At 41.3% G+C, this 21,388-nt stretch overlaps 2 protein-coding genes across 3 annotated transcripts; both read right to left on the reverse strand.

Annotated features, from left to right (window-relative positions):
* Positions 1-3,484: 3,484 nt before the first annotated feature.
* Positions 3,485-6,406, reverse strand: LOC137284221 (uncharacterized). The gene is made up of 6 exons (XM_067815955.1): positions 6,302-6,406; positions 5,605-5,652; positions 5,118-5,275; positions 4,478-4,642; positions 3,992-4,038; positions 3,485-3,595 (listed from the first exon to the last, which is right to left on the reverse strand). Exons 2-6 carry the CDS (start codon positions 5,646-5,648, stop codon positions 3,548-3,550), a joined length of 462 nt encoding a protein of 153 aa, XP_067672056.1. The 5' UTR covers positions 5,649-5,652; positions 6,302-6,406; the 3' UTR covers positions 3,485-3,547.
* An 8,927-nt stretch (positions 6,407-15,333) lies between these two features.
* LOC137284231 (uncharacterized) lies at positions 15,334-18,844 on the reverse strand. 2 transcript variants are annotated; one of them, XM_067815967.1, is made up of 6 exons: positions 18,763-18,844; positions 18,593-18,659; positions 17,341-17,495; positions 16,658-16,822; positions 16,184-16,230; positions 15,334-15,492 (listed from the first exon to the last, which is right to left on the reverse strand). In XM_067815967.1, exons 2-6 carry the CDS (start codon positions 18,634-18,636, stop codon positions 15,448-15,450), a joined length of 456 nt encoding a protein of 151 aa, XP_067672068.1. In that variant the 5' UTR covers positions 18,637-18,659; positions 18,763-18,844; the 3' UTR covers positions 15,334-15,447. The 2 variants fall into 2 exon arrangements, with proteins under 2 accessions (XP_067672068.1, XP_067672075.1); XM_067815974.1 differs by having other exon boundaries at positions 18,731-18,826.
* Between the last annotated feature and the right edge of the window lie 2,544 nt (positions 18,845-21,388).

The raw sequence follows: 21,388 nt of genomic DNA on the forward strand, positions 1-21,388 counted from the left end.
CGATTAGATGTGTAAACCAAGCCACGAGCCTGACCACGAGATTAGTCAGCTCTTACAAAAAGCATGTGTTATTGAAGATCGATTGTAACTCAGATCTTCAAGGGTCTCTATGCAATTGTAATATGATAAGTCAACCAATTGAGCGAGCCTGACCACCCGATCCCGTTAGTCACCTCTTACGACAAGCATGTGTTACTGAAGATCGATTCTAACTCAGATCAGGGAGACTATATATTGTAGATTATCCCTGCTCAGATCTTCAAGGGTCTCTATGCAATTGGGATATGACACATCAACCAACTGAGCTAGCCTGTCCATCCGATCTTGTTCGTTGCCTCTTGCGACAAGCATTGGTTGCCTGAATACCAATTCTAACCCGGATGTTCATGGTTTACGGGAGGATGGAGGTAAGCTTGACTAAGCTGTTTATTGGTTTGGTGCAAATCATCTCTTAACAGTTGTCAAAAGGGCTTTAACGACCAACGTTGCTTCATCCACGACCTTGATCACTGGATTGTATGGTTCAGACTTGATTATTTACAGACAGCCACCATATACTTGGACTGTTGCTGAATGCGGGGGAAAACTAAACTCACTTTCCGTCACCCAAGCCCAAACTCAGCAATTACAGAGAGAGACAAGTGCGATTGCTGGTTTTCATCCCACTTTAAACAGACCTACTGTAACTGGCAAACTGTCATGGAAACATATCAAACTTGGTGTGTGGAGGTGTTGCAAACGATCAAGTGGAGTCGTATATGTTGGATTCATTTTGTGTACATCACTCTATGGAAATGTACATATAAAAGGAGAAAATGCAATGTTTGCTCTATTTGACACTGTTAAAGCAGGGATAATCTACGTCACGTGACGAGCTGAGGCATACGTTGAGAGGCGTTTCGAGGAGTTTCCTCACTCTCAGTATATAGTCTCCCAGGTTAAGAGCAACAAGCAGATTTTATTGAAGATGATTATACATATGGGATGACTGTGATGATTTGAATGACTTTTTGAACGATTGATCTTATCAACACGAATATCTTGCGATACTCATCAACACCTTTGGAAAATGTCTCCTAGAAATGTGTCTTCTGCGTAATATCCACATTGTAAATGGTAGATCTGCTACAGATAATGGTAAAGGTGATTATACGTTTTTAAGTCACGTAGGGTACCGTGTGATTGACTATGTCATCGGGTTTTATCAAATATTAAGATTTGATATTGTCGTGTCATTTTCTCTATTGTCGATGCAAGGCAATCAACTGGCTACAAATGAAGCGCCTTTAAATACGCCTAAGTACATCTGGAAACTTGCCAAGCGAGTTGGGGAATGCTGCAGATGTAATGCGTCCTGATTGTGAGCATGGCATACAAAAGTTCAGTGATGTAATAGTCAAGTCAGCGGAGAGCAGGAAGCGAGCCAATTCATCTCCCGAGCAAAACCCAGATTTGTATAATAAAACATGCCTAGCGCTTCAACATCAGCGGTGTCATTACTTCAATAGATTTAGAAAGCATAAGGACACCCCATTTCGAGATTGATATATTTATCAAGGAATATCTACAAAACTGCGTGTAGAGATGCAAGACGTAAGTTTGAAAACTAAATTATCAGTGATCTCTCGGACTCAATTCGTAAGCCCCAGTCATTTTGGCGAAAGCTAAAGTAAGTACATCTCGTGCACGCAGAATTGAAAATAACATTAAAGTAAAGGAAAGAGTTCCACCCGGATGCTAACTGTCAAAATCAGAAAAATGGACATCAGTAATTTAACTACGCTTGAAGTTGTTCCATTCTACCAGTATCTTGGCGTATCATTTAAAAGAACTCCAAATTGGTTCCTCTCCGAAAACATTTCAGTTAAGGCAAAGAAAGCTTTGTGTCTATTCAAACATGTCTTTGTAGCTTTAAATACTTGTCATATGATATTAGTTCAAAATGTTGGACTGCAAGACAATACCCATATCATTACATGGGTCAGAATGAAGGGGCTTTCACAAACTTGATTGCTTGGAAAGGGTATTATTTTATGCATGTAAACGATTCCTTGGTTTGCAAATGTCTACAGAAAATTCAATTGTACTTTGAGAAACTGCTAGGTACCCTGTCCATGTGGACACTCTTAAACGTTGCATTGCTTACTGGTTAAAGCTGGCTCCTCTCCACGCCCTCTTCAAGCACCCATCTGACGCCTACAAAATGTTATGTAATCTAGAATCAAACGCAAGCGTCGAGCGAAATAGGTTTAAGTGCAAAAACAGTTCTCTTTCACTTCTTTGAGAGGCATGTTTAGAAGTTGGTGAATCAGATGAGGACAACGCTTTATGGATGAGCAACTTCTCTAATCAGGCGGAGCGACGTTTCGGTACAGTTTCTTGTATCGTTGTCAGGCAAGTAGCAGGCCTTATTCAAGAAGCTGTATCAAATTGTCGTTTTGCCTGATTAAAGAAGTTGCTCATCCATAAAGTTTGGTCCTTAACAGTTCTTTTTAGATTTGGACTTGGCTACGCGTCGATATGGCAGGGTGTTGGAAATAGACACCATTTCTTAAATTTACTTTTAAGAAGATGTTAATATTGCTTTATACGGGAGTGGTATGCAAAACTCCAAAATAGATCCTGTACATTTACTTATTCCCTGTTTAAAGAAAATCTCATGTGTGATCTATCTGAACGCTATATCAATCTTAAGGCAGTAAGAATAGCCATGTCACAGTTCCGTTCCATTTATCATGACTTAAGCTGTTGTAAGGGAAAGTTTCGTAAGAAATCTACTGTGTGAAAATATTGTAAAATGAATGTCCTGGAAGAAATACCATGTTCTTCTAATTTGGGATTATTATAGAAATATTAGAAGCAAATATGTACCAAATTCTTTTACGAAACAACCGTCAAAGCATAAATTTATCCATTTACTATCAACTTCAAATCAAATGTTTATTGAAAATATTGCTTTTATCTATCATGCTGCTTTGAATAGAAATCCATTCTGCTTTTGAACTGTGTATATACTTGTACTAGGGGCCTCTGACCTTCAGTTCTGAATAAAGATTGGCTGATGGCGTGAAATGGAAATTTTACTGATGTGAATTCAGTTTCTCAGATGGACAGTAACTTTAGTTCCCTTTTCCTTCAGCACTGTAAATAATAAAGCTTGGACCAGACAAACCAGTGATAGATATCACGAACAGGAAACAGTGCGACTGGAATATGATGACATCCAAGTCAACGCGATCATATCCTCTTTCACAACTAGCGCAGTGAGTGAATGAATGACTGAACGAGTGGGTGGGTGGGTGTGTTCATGAGGTGGCTGGGGGAGGGAATCTGAGTGAGTGAGTGGGTTGTTTTAACAATACTATGTCATTGTGGTGATAGGAACTAAAAAAAAAAAAACGTCTGGAGAAATGAACCCAGACACCTTGCGTAACGAGTGAACATATTCACCACGGGGCTACCCAAACACAAGATTAACAATTGAGCGACAAGTACACAACTCTAGTTTGATTTATTAGCTTCAGCAGTATTGTTGTCCGTGGTGAAATCAGGCGGTTGGGGTCTTGTGTGAGTGAGGGACGCAGTCTTGGTACAGCTGCAAGAACAAAAAGGTATTATAAACACTACCATGGAGATGAATAACACAATAACAACAGCCAGACAACACTAGTTCCTCACATGTAAACTCAAAACACCGCTTTTATCAAAGTTTCAGCTATAGCACTGTAACACCAGAAATGGGTCTCACACATTGTACGCATGTGGGGAATAAAACCAGGTCTTCCGAGTGACGCATGAACACTTTAACCACTAGGCTACCCCACCGCCAGTAGTGTAAAATACCAGTTCAATGGACATAGCATGCACACATATAACTTCAGTGCATTACACGACAATGCATACAGAAAACATCAATGCATCATTTATAGAGAATGACACCAGTGCGTCACAGCAGACCAGTCAGAGAAGACGTTGTGTCGAGTTGACTCACATGTGTCATGAAGATGGTGAATTCCACATCAGATACTCGGCCATCAGCTGAAAGAAAACACGTGTGAGTGTTAGAAACAGCTCTGAGTGAACGATATACGTTTTACGCCGCATTTTAGAAATATCCCAGTAATATAACGGCGGGGGGAGGGGGAGGTACCAGTAATGGCTTCACATATTGTATCCATATGGGAATCGAACCCCGGTCTTCGGCATGATGAGCGAACGCTTCAACCACTAGACTACCACACCGTCCCTCACCTACACATGAGATGAGCATCACGATTATACATCGTATATCAGATTTCAGATCTCGGCTCAGTACGAACAAGGCACGTCAACCTATTCCATTGCCATTTTTGACAGTTTATTTCAAGAGTGGGTGTGTCGGTGAAACCGCTGTCAGCAGTATTCAATAATATCACTGTAGGGGCACCCATCCACACATTCCTTCAGAGTTCTTAGTGGTATCAATATAATGACTTACTGTCCAGATCCACCAACGCCTTGAGACCGGGAACGTCGTACAGTCCCAAGAAGCCGTCGTTGGTGCGATCAAAGTGGTCGAAGAGGTATTCGGCGAATTCAGGGACGTCCTTGTAATACTCATGCCACTTAGGGATGAACTCCTCCCGCGTGATCATACTGTCACCTGTTAGGGAGAGCGTTACCATGGAGATAAGATTATCATGTTTTGGGGGACGAATAATGGATGAGCAAAAGTATTACCATGGCAATCTGAATGAAACTGGATGAGGAATGGAGCTTGATTTTTTTCAACTTTGATCATCCGATTGATCAGAAAACACCACACACAGTGACACTCAAGTGCAACAGTTTTGTGCCATGCTCAACGTTTTGTAAGCTCTACACATCACTCTTTTAGGTACCTGCATACGACAACATATTCTGACTAATTTTGTAAGCTTCACATTATTTTTTGTCGTGCAATTATCATGATTGACCGCGTGAGCTCCACACACCATTCCACCAGCCATCTTTGATGCACAACACATGCAAGCTCCATGCAGCATTTTTCAGCTACCGCAGCATGGGCTGATGGATCATAAAAACTCCGCACACCATCGCACATCTCTTGTAGGAGCCACAACAGCATCTCACGTTACCGTTAGTGTCGAACCGTCCGACAAACTCAATGAGCAGCTCCAAGTCGGAGATGTAGCGGTCATTGTTAGTGTCCATATCCACCATGACCATTTCGATGACGTTGTCTGCCGTCAACATCTCGGCGTTTGTGTGGATGCAGTGCTGGATTGAGCCTTGCCTATTGATACAGGAGGATAATGTCAAGTGTCGGCCATACCGTTACCACAGCATGGTCACGTCGTTATCAGGCCACGTTCTGTTCGATATCACTAAACTGACCAACAGGCGCACTGACTAGCCTTCTTCAACAAGCATGGGTTGCTCTGCACCAAATCGAACCAGGAATCGCCACGGGGATTAACAAACTTTGTGGTTTCATAGTAAAGAAAATACTGTTTTCTTTTTCTGACTCTGAAAGTTATCTGGATAGAATATATTGTTAGTCGCCTCAGTGTGTAACGTCATCCCGCTTTACGTTCAATATGACAACAGGTCAAGGCCACTCACCCGTAGGCTGATGCTGCGAGGAGGAGGACACCGAACAGGAACATGATGCTGGAAGATCAAGGTCAAGGTCGTTTGCGATTATGATCTACTCTGATGCGTTTTGATTAAAGTGTAAAATTCAAGGAAAGGTGTAAGGAAAGTAGGCCAATACACAATAGAAATGGATTGGTAAACTTAATTGGATGGTAATCATAACATTGTGCACCCCCGATTTAATTTACCGCATTTCATGTACGATATCAATGAACCTCTTTCTCATAATTTTAAACATAAGTTTCATACTTCAAATGTACAAAATTAAATGGATGAGACCTCCCCCGCCTTCCTCCCCCCACCTCGCCAATCATTATCACATCCCATCCCTGTCCACCCAATCCCGTTAATCTCCTCTTAAGAAAGCATTGGTTGTTGAAGACCAGTTCTGACCTGGATCTTCACGGGTACCATATCGATGCCAGTGACACGCCCATTTAGAATTTTCGTTCAGACAGAATTGAAATATAGTTGAAAACGCCATTGATACAACTTTTCAAAAACCAGTATTCCTAATTTCCTAAATAGTGGTTTTAGGTCCATTTCGCACTCTATCTATCCTCACAGAAAGTATCATGTACAATGTAGCAATGTTAAATAATTGTATCTATCGAGGTAATGAAACTGCTTTGAAGGTTATTTCAGTAATCAAACAGCAGCCTACCTGGATTTGCTCAAGACGTCAAATGTGGGCTCGGAAAGTTTATCTTGTTAAAATATCTGCGCACCTGTCGTGGTCTCGCGGCTTCAGGGATGGGATGATATGTGTGTCACTCTAACAGTAATCTACAATATATTCGAGAAGAACAAGAGAGAAAGCCATTCTAATGTCAACCGTGTTGTTGTTTCGAAGGATGGTCATCTGTAATCATGTCAGAAACCACCGACTATAACAAACTCCCATTTATAGCGAACGATCGGATAAAACGAACCGTCGGTATTTCCAAACAAACGGGTATTACGACCATATGGTTATAACGAACAGTGTGTTTTATTAAACAATTTCCAGTCGAACACAACTGATATGATTATATTTAAACCGCCTGTTTAATGTTCTCCGTTAATAAGACACGGCTTCAACGAATAGTTAGATATAACGACCATTCTGCTATGGAAAACATAATTCTTTCACGAACACGTGACTTTTAACAAACATTCGGCTCAAATAAACAATCTAAAACAATGTAACATATCGAACAAAAGACTTTTACTGTATAGAACGTTTCAAACAACTATGGAACAGAACTGACACGTCACGGTAGGCAGAAAAACTCTTTTTCAGTTTGTTTTATTTATTTATTTTTTTAATAGTTCGATTTTGCTTAGGAAAGGCTATGTCACATGCACACTATATATGGAGCGTTAACTTTTGTATTCTGTACCGAACTGGGTTCTGATTGCCGAATATGCAAGGTGGAATATGAAGTCACACCAATGTTGGGTTATACCGTTAGTGATATGAACACATCATTTACAGATATTGTCAAACAGTGATGAGTGTAGTTTTGGTGGAGTTTACATCCACACCCCACACCCCACACCCCACACCCCACACCCCACACCCCACACCCCACACCCAAAATCCCCAAAGCATCGCCGATTTACAAGCCGTAGAGGGTGACATGTACAAAATGATCTTATGAAAGTTTGCCAGGATGTCGGACCAATCATTGATGAGATTTACTGGCCCGACTGGATTTCTGCTAACCACAGGCTAGCGGACTAGAGGCTATTTCGCACACTGATGGCTTCTAGAGGGTTAATATATCACTGTAGGACATTGTTAATTTTGACGGCTTCTAGAAGTTAATATATCACTGTAGGACATTGTTAATTTTGACGGCTTCTAGAGGGTTAATATATCACTGTAGGACATTGTTAATTTTGACGGCTTCTAGAGGGTTAATATATCACTGTAGGACATTGTTAATTTTGACGGCTTCTAGAGGGTTAATATATCACTGTAGGACATTGTTAATTTTGACGGCTTCTAGAGGGTTAATATATCACTGTAGGACATTGTTAATTTTGACGGCTTCTAGAAGTTAATATATCACTGTAGGACATTGTTAATTTTGACGGCTTCTAGAAGGTTAATATATCACTGTAGGACATTGTTAATTTTGTCAATCGTTTTCTGTCATAGAGTTGGTTGTCAGTGTTAGTTTCAAGCCGTCTTTTTATAAAAATGAAACTCGTGCACATTTATTTCACGCCATAATCATCTTTTAAGAGCTATTAATGTACATATAAGAAGTGCAAGTGGTAAACACATACTTCATTTGTCTGTCAATTCCTACGTGTATGTGTCTTTATGTTGTCTGTTATGTCACATATGTGATGTGTGAACAGAAAAACAGTCTATGACGTCAGTTGACGCACGGTACATCGCCTTGGAGACATCTTAACGTCAGATTTTTAAAGAATATATCATAAGCCATCGACGGTGTGGATTATCATATTTAAGAGCTTATGTTTTACCTTCAAGTGCGAAATAATCACATGCTTGAGAATTCTTTTCACGTGATGCCAATCGAATCTTTCTTGTGATTTTCTGTTCATCATATTTTTACTTGCAACATAAAAATTACCAGCTTGAAACCATACGTAACCGGTCCGCCTGTTGTGACGTGGTGGCCTCGGTGTTAATTACCACACCTGACCTTGATAAACTGGGTCTTACACCATCTGATACCTTCCCATGCAAAATGTCAGGTGCCACATAAATCACTCACCATTCACTCACCATTCACTCACTCACTCACACACTCAAATCTACGTCATGAAATCCAACAAGGGTACTAAGTTTACAAGCAGAGATTGAGAGTTTATATAAAAAGTTTTGTCGGAAATTTGTGACTGAGTGGAATTATTTGCTGATGAAGGTTGAGAAATACAGCGACAAAACCGTACAAAATGATGATTGTAGGAGTCCGAGAGAATATGAGAGCTTCCTGGTACGTGGTTTGCACCAATTACAAACACATGCAAAGGTGAGGTCACACAAAAATAGTACAAGTTAAAGTAGTTAATTGCCCGAGATACATTTTTGGTGACTGGTGCTTCACAGACAATAATCGTATGGAACAAATCTCAGCTATCTTATCTAAACAAGGCTATCGCCAGAGCTTCATCTATAATCTGGATCTAAATTCTGGTTCAATGTGTATTTGGACGTGGGACGTGGTACGGTCATATTGCTGGTTTGATTATGGAGGCGTCAGAGGTGTGGTCTTATTGTCCTGTGACACGTGTTGTCCGAATTCTTTCGCCCATTTTCAGGAAACCATTCAGCTTTTCCACCTGTTATCTTTTATCGTGACTTATTCTTGTCTGTCTGATATGACGTTTGTACTCTGGACAAGGACAAAATATGTCAGGGATACTGGAATTTTTTATGATTGATATTCTGTCAGTGTGTGTGTGTGTGTTTATATATATAAAGGCCAGAGCAGCCAGAATCCCAACCAACTTCTGTCCTACGTGTGGAAGAGGCTTTCCTGCCTGGATTGCCCCTGCAAGCCATCTCCGGGCCCGTATATTTGTCCAGTATATATCCACGGATGTCCAGTGATTTTTGTAGGTAAACGTTGTGACCATTCTTACTTCATGGAAGTACGCGACAGTTTTGACTACATATGTCAAGAGTGAGTGAGACAAATTTAGATTTACACCGTTTTAGCAATATTCCAGTAATATCACGGCGGAATATATCAGGAGTGGGCTAACACATATCCATGTGGGGAGCAGAACCAGGTCTCCGGAAAGACGAGAGAGCGATTTAACAACAAGGCTACCCCAACGCTAGTATACATGTAACTTTGTAATATTGTATTTTCATTAAATCCATCTGAAGACTACTCAAAAATCACTTATCACCACCAAGCACTCCTTGATCTCCACTCGTCACTCCTTGATCACCACCAAGCACTCCGAATTTAGTTTTGCCATAATAAAAAAGCTGACAAATAATAAGAACCATTTCTGGGTAAAGTAGAGAGTAAAGTATCCAACAGCGTGGCAGTACGATAGTCTCGTAGTAAGATATGTCACACCTCTGATTCTTTCAGTTTGGATGTTGTTTAAAGTCGCGCTCAGCAGAATTTTAGCTATGTAGCTGCGGTCTGTAAATAATCAAGTTTGGACCATACAATCCAGTGGTCAGCAGCATGAGCATCGACCTACGCAATTGAGATGACATGTGTTAACCAAGTCAACGAGTCTGACCACCCGATCACGTTAGGCACCTCATACGTACGTACGTACCTACCTACCTACCTACATAGCGGTATGTGCGTGAGTGACATCCGCAGTATTTCACAAATATCGTGTAGGGAGATAAATAAACATAAGTGACAAATATATTTCAACAATATCAAATCCTTTCGTTTGAGGACAGTAAAACAACCGGATTATTACATAATTATCTAGAGTATCACTACAGTAGTTTAAGGGCATATTAAATATTAAACCAGAAAATGACAAATACAATATATTAAAAAAACTGGCTACAGATCGCTAGAGAATAATCCAATTCAATTATCAGCAGAAACATCCCTTTTGGCATAGCAGTGCAAATTATACTGAACAAAAGAAGAAACTGTGATAAACCACGCATGGTGCATGCAGCACGATCTTTTGTATCACGTGACCACGACTGCATGTGCCTATCGAAAGGTGTGCAGCATTTGCTGCTGATTAGGAAATAAACACTCTTTAACAATCCTTGAGAGATAAACAATCCTCATGCCTTGCCTTACAAATGTTAACATGAACATGCAATTGTCATGCTCCAAACTGGTCGGTCTACTGTGGGTATACACGTGCTAGGAGACACAGTAGACGGACAATGCACAACCCGAGGACACGTGTGCATGAGACGGTACGACAACTGATCGTCACATGTCGGGACTGCCCATTGTGTCGTCACATGTTGGGACTGCCCATTGTGTCGTCACGTGCCAAGGACAATCAATTTATTCTTCTTTATTTGCGTAATCATTTTACGACAACAACGTTAAGCAGTAACGTGCTGTTTATAGGTCACGTAACTGCCCCGAACATACGAAACCGTGTCCCCACTGTCCATCAGCGTGCCCCCAAATCCATATAATGGGCCGATCAGAACACGTATGGGATGCTCTTGGAAGAAGTCTTCGTGCCTTCGTCAATCCTAGAATATTCAAGAGCTGGTCGTCATGTTGGTGCAACATTGTCGCAAATTGCCTAGTGTTGTATTCACTGGTGTTGAGCAGTAAATGAGACAACGTTGCCTTGCTGTTGCGAGAAAGGCGCACGCGCTACAAAACTTCACTGTAGGTGTCTGAACCCTGTGATATCCAAATTACATACCCCACCGTGCTACTGCTGACTGTGGGAAGTGAACCAAGCGCACTTTAATCCTGTTTTAGTTCACTCTCACTGCGCCCACACACAAGATTTATACACTAGCAACTCGCTTTATGAAGTAATAACATGATTTTTGCTTCTTCAGTATATATCATTGTATCCATGAAAGGTGAGGTGGAAGGTTTACTCCCATAAGAACTACATCCCATTTGAGCTACATCCCATTTGGACTACATGGATTAATTAGAGATTAATTAGGCATGTAATGGGCACAGCCCACCAGCTCTCGGAGAAGAACTACGTGCTTAATATCACAATCACGGAAGGGTAGAAGAAGAGAGAAGTAAGGGTATATTGTAGTTAGGTAAAAAAGGACAAGTTTAGCATATTGGGAGTAATGGCAGCGGTTAATTGTAAGAGGTGAAATATAAACAAATGCGTTATTAAGTTAAACTAGTATTGTTTTCCTCGTATGTATGGCATAATGCAGTGGTCAAATGTCCTTATGTCATGGCTTGGCTTAGGAAAGATGACTTTGTCCTAAGACAGAAAGATGAACCCCAGGTGCTTCTTGTCGGTTGCCCAAATCAGCCTAGAAGCGTGTCCACCTACCGAGACTCAGAGAACAGACTCCAAAGACTGAAAAATCAGCGGCAGAGGAGACAGACGACTGCAATCCAGTGCCTCGATTCAGTTGGCTTCTTACTGAAACTAAACTAGTCCTACATGGATGAGTTTGAGCGCTAAAGGCTCCTTCAGACTTATTTCGAATTGACAGGAATCAAGGAGAATCAGCCAGAAAAAAGAAATATATTTCCAAAATTCGAACCGCATGCCGGAGAGAATAAGAAAATAAAATAAAGTTGGAATACATATAACGCTCGAACGATTCTTGCTCATTCCGAATGTACACGTTCACGAATGCAGCTCGAATAAATCGGAATACAGTAGGAATGTTTTGAACGCCCTTACAAAAAACTAACAATACTTAAAATGAATTTCGATGCCGTATGAGTCCGGTTCGATTGCTGCGTGAATAACACTCGCATTTCAGCTGGACAGTACTTCGAATGCTGTAAGAGTTTACATCGAATGCATTAAGAACCCTCTTGAAATGACTCCTTAATATGGATAGAATGTTAAGGAATTAAAACAGAATGTAGCTTCACCTATATGTAACATGAATGTCTGAAATGCATCACGAATGCTACCGGACTGTTCCACAATGTTGTATAAAAACCTGTTGATCTGAACTATTCATCAGTCTCAGCCCAGCACCTATACTATATGGATCCCTTGGACCATGTTACGTTGCTCCAGATTGCTGTCCTCCAGGAAGAGCTGATTGATGAGATGTGGAAGAGACCCGTACAAGAAACAGGTGATGACCCAGGAGATTCCAGAGCAGACCATGGCTGACAGAGGAAAGGAGGAGGTTGTATGGATATTATCCAAGACTAGTGAAAGAACTCAGAGTTCAGGACACGTAGTCTTTTTTCAACTAGAAGGATCCTGTCATGTTTGAGCAGAAGCAGAATACATACAGAAGAAAGGCGCTACCTCCAGGCTTGAAACTAGCCATCACGTTGAGGTTCCTGGACCAGGTGATAGGTACCAAAAGTACAGCTTCCACGTGACAAGGAACACGATCAGCCAGATCATCCCAGAAGTATGTAAGGCCACTGTGGAGGAACACAAGGATGAGGTTATCATCTGTCCTGCCACTCCTGAAACATGAGCACCCACTGAAGAGGTATTCAGAAACAGGTGGAATATTCCTCATGCCATAGGAGCTTTAGATTGTAAACAAGAGCGGTTCATTGTACCATGACCACAAGGGCTTCTTCTCTGTAGTCCTCATGACCTTTGTAGGTGGACACATTACACATTCCTGTGAGTGGACAATGGTGCTTATGAAAGTAAGACTGATACTCAGATTTTCAACGAGTTCGAGCTCATGGGTTGTCTTGAGGACATGAGCTTAGGGTTTTCTGATCCGTTCCCCAGATCCATAGATCACGAGCGTATGTCTTTATTCTGGGAGGTGACGCCTTTGGAGTTATGATCTTCTTGATGAAACTGTAAAGTCCTAGGACTCTCCAGAGAATGTACAGCAACAGGATCAGCCGACGGGTAGTGGAAAACTATGGCCCAGAGATGTTGGCCTGGATAGCCAAAAGGAACTGCATTTGTATCCAAAGTTATTTCTATATTAATGTGGGCATGCAGACACTCCCAAAATTGTTTTACATATTCACATTCACATTCACAAGTGTTCCTGGTCAGTTTTACATAAAGAGCAAATATCATCGTTGATTTGATTTTAACATATTTTATTCATTAAGAAAAGGATTGGGCACAAGTTATCCAACTTAGAAAAGCCTTCTCCCGATAATTGCAAATTCATCTTACAACATACGCAAGAGACAGAGGATAGGACATGTACAACAGATGTTAGCTAAGAAAGCGTTTTGTTTGAAAGGTACAGATATGTACACATTTGAAAACATGCTGATTTTCAGTAATTAAGTGACCTGCATTGCCATGTAAAATGAGATTAATATCAATTTCATCGTTTGTTAGGTTCATAACCATTAATTCTTTCTAAGTATAGATGTGGAGTAGACATTTAAGTGGAATTCTGTAGGTTTAATATCTTTCGTACAACACCAGTGCTGGACATATTAATGGCCATTTGGAGAGGTCAGATTAAAGCTTTTCCCCTCACTTATCCCACATCATGAATAGGTTGTGTTATTCAATCATGTTGATGCTATGTCTGTGGAATTATTCTTTCTCAAGAAGTTTTGAAATGTATTTTCATTACATGTGGACTGAATTGTCTTTTAAAAGAGTGTGTGCACTGTGTAAGCCAACTTGGAATGTAGCAACATCTTAAATATTCTGAAAAAGTTACAGGTAACAAGAGAAAGTATACTTACCAAAACCACTTCATCAAAACAGCTACAACAAAATTAAGTCAATGTGGAAAAAGGGAAGGAAACGGTGGTGAGACAGTAGGATGTTGTTTTAACAGTATTAAATAATATCTTTACACAGTCAAAAAGGAAAATATAAAATGCCAACATTGGTATTTTGTTATTATTTAATTATTAATCATCAAAAGGGAGGTTGATATTTCAACTTAGCCCATTTGAAGCCTGTACAAAATCGACTCCCCTCCGATACCAAACCAGTTTGTGCATTTATTGTTAGTATTCAAAAACTGCTTTCTTTCGTTTGCAACTGGTACACACGACCCTGTGACGTCACTAGGCAAAATGGCCGCATCCGACTGTGGAAAATACGGGGTGGTGATGAATATAATTGTGTTGAATTTTAAATAAATTTTTTCAAGGTAAGACAGTAATCGGATTTTGTACCTAAAGGATAGATCTTTCTATCCGTGTACAAATATACATGCGATGCTTCGTTTTTCAGTGTCTCTGCAGTCAAAAACCTTCCCAGTAAAAATCGCCGGGAAAGTGCTCCTCATAAAATAGGGTTGGGACGCTTAACGTCGGTGTATGCCTTGGCAGGAACACGACGTTTAGCTAGCTGAACTATGCCAACGCTTGATCATCAAAACCCGTCAACGCCTGACCTACATTATCTGCTGTCGAACCGATCGCTGTGTTGACATTCTGCCATACTTGATTCTCTCTCACACCAAGACATTGGTGAGTTTGCTATATTGTATTTTGTGACCCATTGACTTAGATTTTGTGTCTCTTGAATTGTACCTGAAATCTGCATTGTTATATTGACTTGTGACTTTGTATACCTTGCTCTCATTGCATAATAACATAATTTTGAACGTTTATGACTTGTCTTTGTTCTGTTTTGCTGGTTCACTAGGGAATTTCTTACATTGTTGTCACGGTACATTCTTAACCGTAACAATACTAGTACTTAAAATTCAGTCAGAATGAACTTCAAATGCTGTTCGATATTTTCCCACTTCGAGTGTGTCTCGAAAGTTTTGATTATGTTCAAAACATTCGGGCATCTTACAAGTACTGACTCGAATAGTGGGACTCCATTCGGTATGCAGTAAGAGGCTGTAGAATGCAGTTCGAAATTCCAGGAATCTCATTCCGACAGCAATCGACTCATTCCGTCTCAGGTGTGAAAAGGGTATAAGTTTGAAAGTGACACTGAATTATCACGCTAAATATATATTTATATAATATATACCTGGTGTTTGAGGCAAGAGAACTTTCATGCAGCTTGACCGGAAGCATCCACCAATCAGTGTACATAAAAAAATAAATAACAATAGAATATTACAGAATATTACAACATCACGGCGGGTGAATTACAGCAGAGAAATGAGAAAGTCACATATATCTTAGGGCTGATGTTTTATTTCCATATTCTGTCAGAAGTACTAAGGCATAAATACGAAACTGCTATCTTGCTATCTGCTATCTTGCTATCGGAAATGGCGTCGCAGGATGCTCACGCACTGTTTTGATTCTTGTATGGCACACAGTCTTGATAGAGCTGAAATAACAACACGTCGCAAATACAAACGTTGCAAATTTTGGTCATGTTGGGTTATGGCATTACAAACCCGGGTTAGAAGAGATCTTCAGTAACCAATGCTTGTTGTGAGAGGCCTATAATGGGATCGGAGGGCCAGGCTCACTGACACGACACGTATCATCCCCTACCCCAATCCCGTAGGTCAATGCTCACGATGTTGATCACTGGATTGTCTCGTCCAGACTTCATTATTTAAAACCCGCCGCCAGTATTGCTGCGTGCAATGTAAAACTAAATTCACTCCCCCACTAGGGCATTACAACATTATTCCCCGTGGTCAGAAACACACTGAACCATATGAGACCGTGTGTCATATTATTTGTATCTTTAAAGGAAGTCATCGACCAATACCATCGACCATCGACCATCGACCAAGGTAGGAAGATCTAAATTCAAAAGTAACCTATACGTGACAATGGAATCTCTTTGGAAGTCGTTTATTTAGCGTTATAGATTTTTCTGTCCTGGGCCCGTCTTGCATTATTGCCACGCAAGTTTTCTAGCACACTGGATCTGCCACAGAGTACTGTAGACAAAACATACATACAAGAACCCAGGATCTTAGGTTCCTGGTGTACCAAAGCGAACTAACTCTAAACAGCGTCTGAAACGACCTGAGCGCTGTTTTGGGGCGCTGTTTGATACTTACGTGAGTCATGTATATAGTGAACTCAATGTCTGATACTCTGCCGTCATCTGAAAAGGAGCAAGAGTTGGTTGACAACGACATCAACAACGCCATCAGCCGCAGTAGACGCACAACAATAACAGTAGCAACACCAACACCTCCAACGACAACAACACCCAAAAGCATTCATAGACACAAATGTGATTACCAGGACACAGGTACATGGAAGAAGATGGCTGTCATAGAAACGACACCGTGAAGATTAATCTGGGTTAGGTTGGTCTTCAACGGCCCATGTTTGCCTGGCTGACTTGGCTGACTTGATGCAACCCAAATATTACAGAAAACCCATAGATAAACCCTAATGTTGAAACAAGAAACAAGGCGATAAGATGACGTCAGATTTTACTAAAATTAGCTGTTTTAGCCTTTTCAGACTCCAACAGCAAAAGTAATTACAGCTTCATACAACATAGCCTTGCTAGAGCAACTCACGGTCGATGTCCATGATGGCTTGGAGAGGAACGAAGTCAAACAGTCCGAGGAAACCATCGTTCGTCTGGTCTAGGTGCGTGAAGATGTAGTTGGCAAATTCCGGAACATCTCGGTATAACTCGTGCCATTTTGCAACAAACTCGTCCCTGGGGATCATAGTATCCCCTGGAGGACAAAGTGAGAAGTGGTAAAGCATACAGATGGGTGTGGGTGTGGGTGTGGGTGTGGGTGTGGGTGTGGGTGTGGGTGTGGGTGTGGGCGTGGGCGTGGGCGTGGGCGTGGGCGTGGGCGTGGGCGTGGGCGTGGGTGTGGGTGTGGGTGTGGGTGTGGGTGTGGGTGTGGGTGTGTTTGGGAGTGGTGTGGTGGAAAGGAAGGCAACGTTCTCTGAGATTAGCAACTTTGGTGAAATCCATGAACATTGGAACTGTGCTGAGAAACGTAGAAACAGAAACCGGGGGAACAGTAATTCCTGGCATGCCCAAGGGTCGTAACTCAGCAACGCTAACTGCAGTTTCTTTATTCTGAGTGCTAAGTTTACTGGTTAAAACGACGGGCGATTTCAATATTTTTAAACAAAAGGAGGTCGTTCTTGTATTTGATATTTTCATATAGACAATATATGTACAAAAGACAAAAGTCTGAAGATTCTTCAAGTCTTCAATTTCTTCAGTGTATATATTTACCGTTTGTATCAAATTTTCCAATAAACTCAATGATGACCTCAAGGGGTGAGAGTTCATGGTCGCCGTTAACGTCCGCGTCAGCAACGACCTTCTCGATGACCTTGTCAGCTGCTATGCTGTCAACGTTGTTGTGGATACAGTGCTGTGGATCTTGACTGAAGAGATTAGCAATTAAAATAATGTTCTTGTCGATATAAATGGACATTTCTCATTAGAGACTTACACCATGATGCTCTCTATATAAACTTGATATAACACCAAACAATATAGTCCCGTGAAACAAAACTTAATTTATGCCTTGAAAAAGAACCCCCTAATATCACAATGTTCCATGCATGGCTGCTAAATTACACACAACTAGAACAGTGCTTCATGCATGTCTCGCTCTACTACACACAACTAGAACAGTGCTTCATGCATGTCTCGCTCTACTACACACAACTAGAACAGTGCTTCATGCATGTCTCGCTCTACTACACACAACTAGAACAGTGCTTCATGCATGTCTCGCTCTACTACACACAACTAGAACAGTGCTTCATGCATGTCTCGCTCTACTACACACAACCAGAACAGTGCTTCATGCATGTCTCGCTCTACTACACACAACTAGAACAGTGCTTCATGCATGTCTCGCTCTACTACACACAACTAGAACAGTGCTTCATGCATGTCTCGCTCTACTACACACAACTAGAACAGTGCTTCATGCATGTCTCGCTCTACTACACACAACCAGAACAGTGCTTCATGCATGTCTCGCTCTACTACACACAACTAGAACAGTGCTTCATGCATGTCTCGCTCTACTACACACAACTAGAACAGTGCTTCATGCATGTCTCGCTCTACTACACACAACCAGAACAGTGCTTCATGCATGTCTCGCTCTACTACACACAACCAGAACAGTGCTTCATGCATGTCTCGCTCTACTACACACAACCAGAACAGTGCTTCATGCATGTCTCGCTCTACTACACACAACCAGAACAGTGCTTCATGCATGTCTCGCTCTACTACACACAACCAGAACAGTGCTTCATGCATGTCTTTTTCTATTACTCGCAATTGTATCAATGCTCCATGGATACCTTGCAACATTACATACGAATACGAAGAGCCCTGTGCATACCTTTCCTATTACCAGACAATTACTCAAGGTAGTAAAAGTTAGTAACAAACAAGCTAGCCAAGAAATAATGTTCTGCAGTGACATAACATTTGGCAAAAATCCTTATTAACCACTTACCCGTACACACCAGCTGCGAGGAGAATGGCTATAGCGAGGAACATTGTGACGGAGCCGAAATACTGCACTGTAAGAGAAGTGGAGCTTTAGTAAATGATGAAGTCAAGACATTCAAAGACCGACCAGAATTACGCTTACAGGTGTTAATTTCACAGTTACATAATATTCACCACACTTCAAAAGAAGACCACAAGTGCTGGGATTGTCTAACGTCAGTATGCAGTATGGTAATGCACAAATTGTATCATTTATCGCTATAAATAAGAAACCTTGAAATAGGTTCCTATGGGATTGAATATATGGCACAGAGAGTCATCCATATGGTCGGTTCCCATGGTGGTATGAGTTCGAGGTTATTTTTGACTTATCTTCCTCCAAGGACGAACTGAAACTCAAAGTGCAGATCTTGAGCTGTGTTTTTGAAATGGGGAATAGGCCAGATCACACTACATAACACAGAGACTGCTATTTGTTTACTAAACTACTTCGTTTCGCTTATAACGACATAACAGATAGATCAAATCCTTTGTTTTGTCTATGTTACTTGCGGGTAGCTGAGTGGTTAAAGTATTCGCTCGCCGGGTTTGAGTCTCCATTTCTGGTGTTCCCCACTGTGACATTGCTGTACTACTGATAAAGGCGGCGTAATACCATACTCACTCACTACTCACCTACCTCCCCACTCCCTCCCTTCCTCTCTCACTCACCTACCCACTCACGTTACCGGCTGGTTCTGATCCTGTCTTAGGCGTCGTTGCATCTCATCCCAGACAGGTTTTACAGCAGAGAGGTAATACAGCATTGCTATGCCCCCTTGACAGTCTGTTATAACACGTGCACGGTGCGGAGCATACTGCTTGAACATGACGAAATCACATGCTAGTTTAATCGAATAGTCAGCCCCATGTCACACCTGCCTCCAGAACTGTATATGTCTGTCAACACACAACTATCATTTACAAGAATTGTTTTCTTATTATAAAATTTACAAGATGCTTGTGGTTGTGCTGTTTGCGGGTTGATATGAACGTGGTGCCGTTTCTTTTGCCCTCCAGATTATACGAACTGCACTCACCTGTGGAAGTAAGATACTGTAATCTAGAGATACTGACAGGTGTGTAGATTTGGCAACGCAATACTAATTATCTGAACTTAATCGAGTCGGCTTCCAACCTGCTAAACAGTAACCTTTGCACAAACGATCAGCCCCAGACCTTCCGTGAAACCCTAGAATGTGCACACTACGCCGAGTAGACCCTGCAAATGTACCGCATTCAACTTGTATTCCGATATTAACCTAATATATTGCGAGTTAATATTTGTCCCTGACCACATTAGCCACGGCTAAGAATGAGACATGAAACATACACGTCGTCATTATTTGGGGTGTGAGTGAGTGTGGCGATTTTCCAGCAATTTCACCAGAAATGGGCTTCGCACAATGCACTCATCTTGGGAATCGAACCCGGGTCATCGGCGTAACTCGCCATTTGGAACGCAAGCTAACCTCACTGCCGAAAGAAGAGTTTTATCAGGTCAAAAGAATGATAAACACTCATGTTCTTGCTGGTAAAATAAACTAGTGGAAATATGATCCTCTTTCATGTTAAGTTTAACGTCTCCGGTTAATTATAATCTATCAATTGTACCAATGTAATGACGTTAATCACAACACTTGGACGTCAAGTTGAGCGCTGTCTTAACATCTGGACCCAAGCCCCAACACGACCCAAGTACAACACGACACTACACAGGTATTCTGACATCTGTCATCACTACACCGACGTCATGTTGCTTACAGAGCCAGTGTCAACGTATTCCTGGTCAACGGAATTCGATTACGTTCACGTAAGATGATCCCATACGTGTTCTTTCGGCGAGACATCTTGCTGGCCACGATAGGACGTTCACGGTGTTTAGTTTTACTCCGCACTCAGCATTATTCCAGTTATGTGGCGGCGGTCTTTAAATAGTGGAGTCTGGACCAGAAAATCCAATGATCAAACCATGAGCATTTATCTATGCACTTGGTATACGTTGACCTGTAACCAAATCAGTGACCCTGACCACCAGTGTTCCGTTGTTCTTAGCTAAGATCGACCTTAAACACTAAGGTTAGAGTTACGATCACCTAAAGAAAAAGATACGCACGTTGCACAAAACAACCTTTGAGCAACCTTAACTCGGACTTTAACTCGGCCATAACCTGAACTCTTCGGCGCTGGCGTAATGGAAGCGTCCCTAGTTACCACGTGAATTCAGCGTGTCCAGTTGACTCGTTCTCTCTTTGTATACTCTCTACTTCCTCAAGCTTCTCTCAGTCTCGTTGTATAAAAGAAAAGCAGCCGCCATAATCTATTCCCTTCCCAACCTTAGAGACGCTAAGGTTGGGTCGAACCAGCCTTACTTATCAACCTTAAATTAAGGTGAACCTTAGTTAAGGTTGTTTCGTGCAACGGGAAGCTAACCTGAGTAAAGGTCTAAAGTAATCTTAGAGGTAAGGTTGACCTTAAGAGATAAGGTTTTTTTTAACAATGGAGTACTGATCCCGTCAGTCGCATCTTATGACTGGGTCTGTGAACTACGGGATAGTTTTGTTGGCTGGTATTTCTTTTCTTTGTTTTTACGGTTTGTTTTTGTACTACAAAATGTTGCCCAAAATCATAATGAAATTGACAGTTAGATAGATAAACAAATGACGGGTAAATCGACGGGGAGATAGAGAGGGCATATTGATTCTGTTCGAATTCAGTGTGCCCTTCCTTTGACCTATACCTTAGTGTTGACCTATGAAGT

This window comes from Haliotis asinina, chromosome 1 (assembly GCF_037392515.1).
Source record: "Haliotis asinina isolate JCU_RB_2024 chromosome 1, JCU_Hal_asi_v2, whole genome shotgun sequence".
NCBI classification, from domain to species: domain Eukaryota; kingdom Metazoa; phylum Mollusca; class Gastropoda; order Lepetellida; family Haliotidae; genus Haliotis; species Haliotis asinina.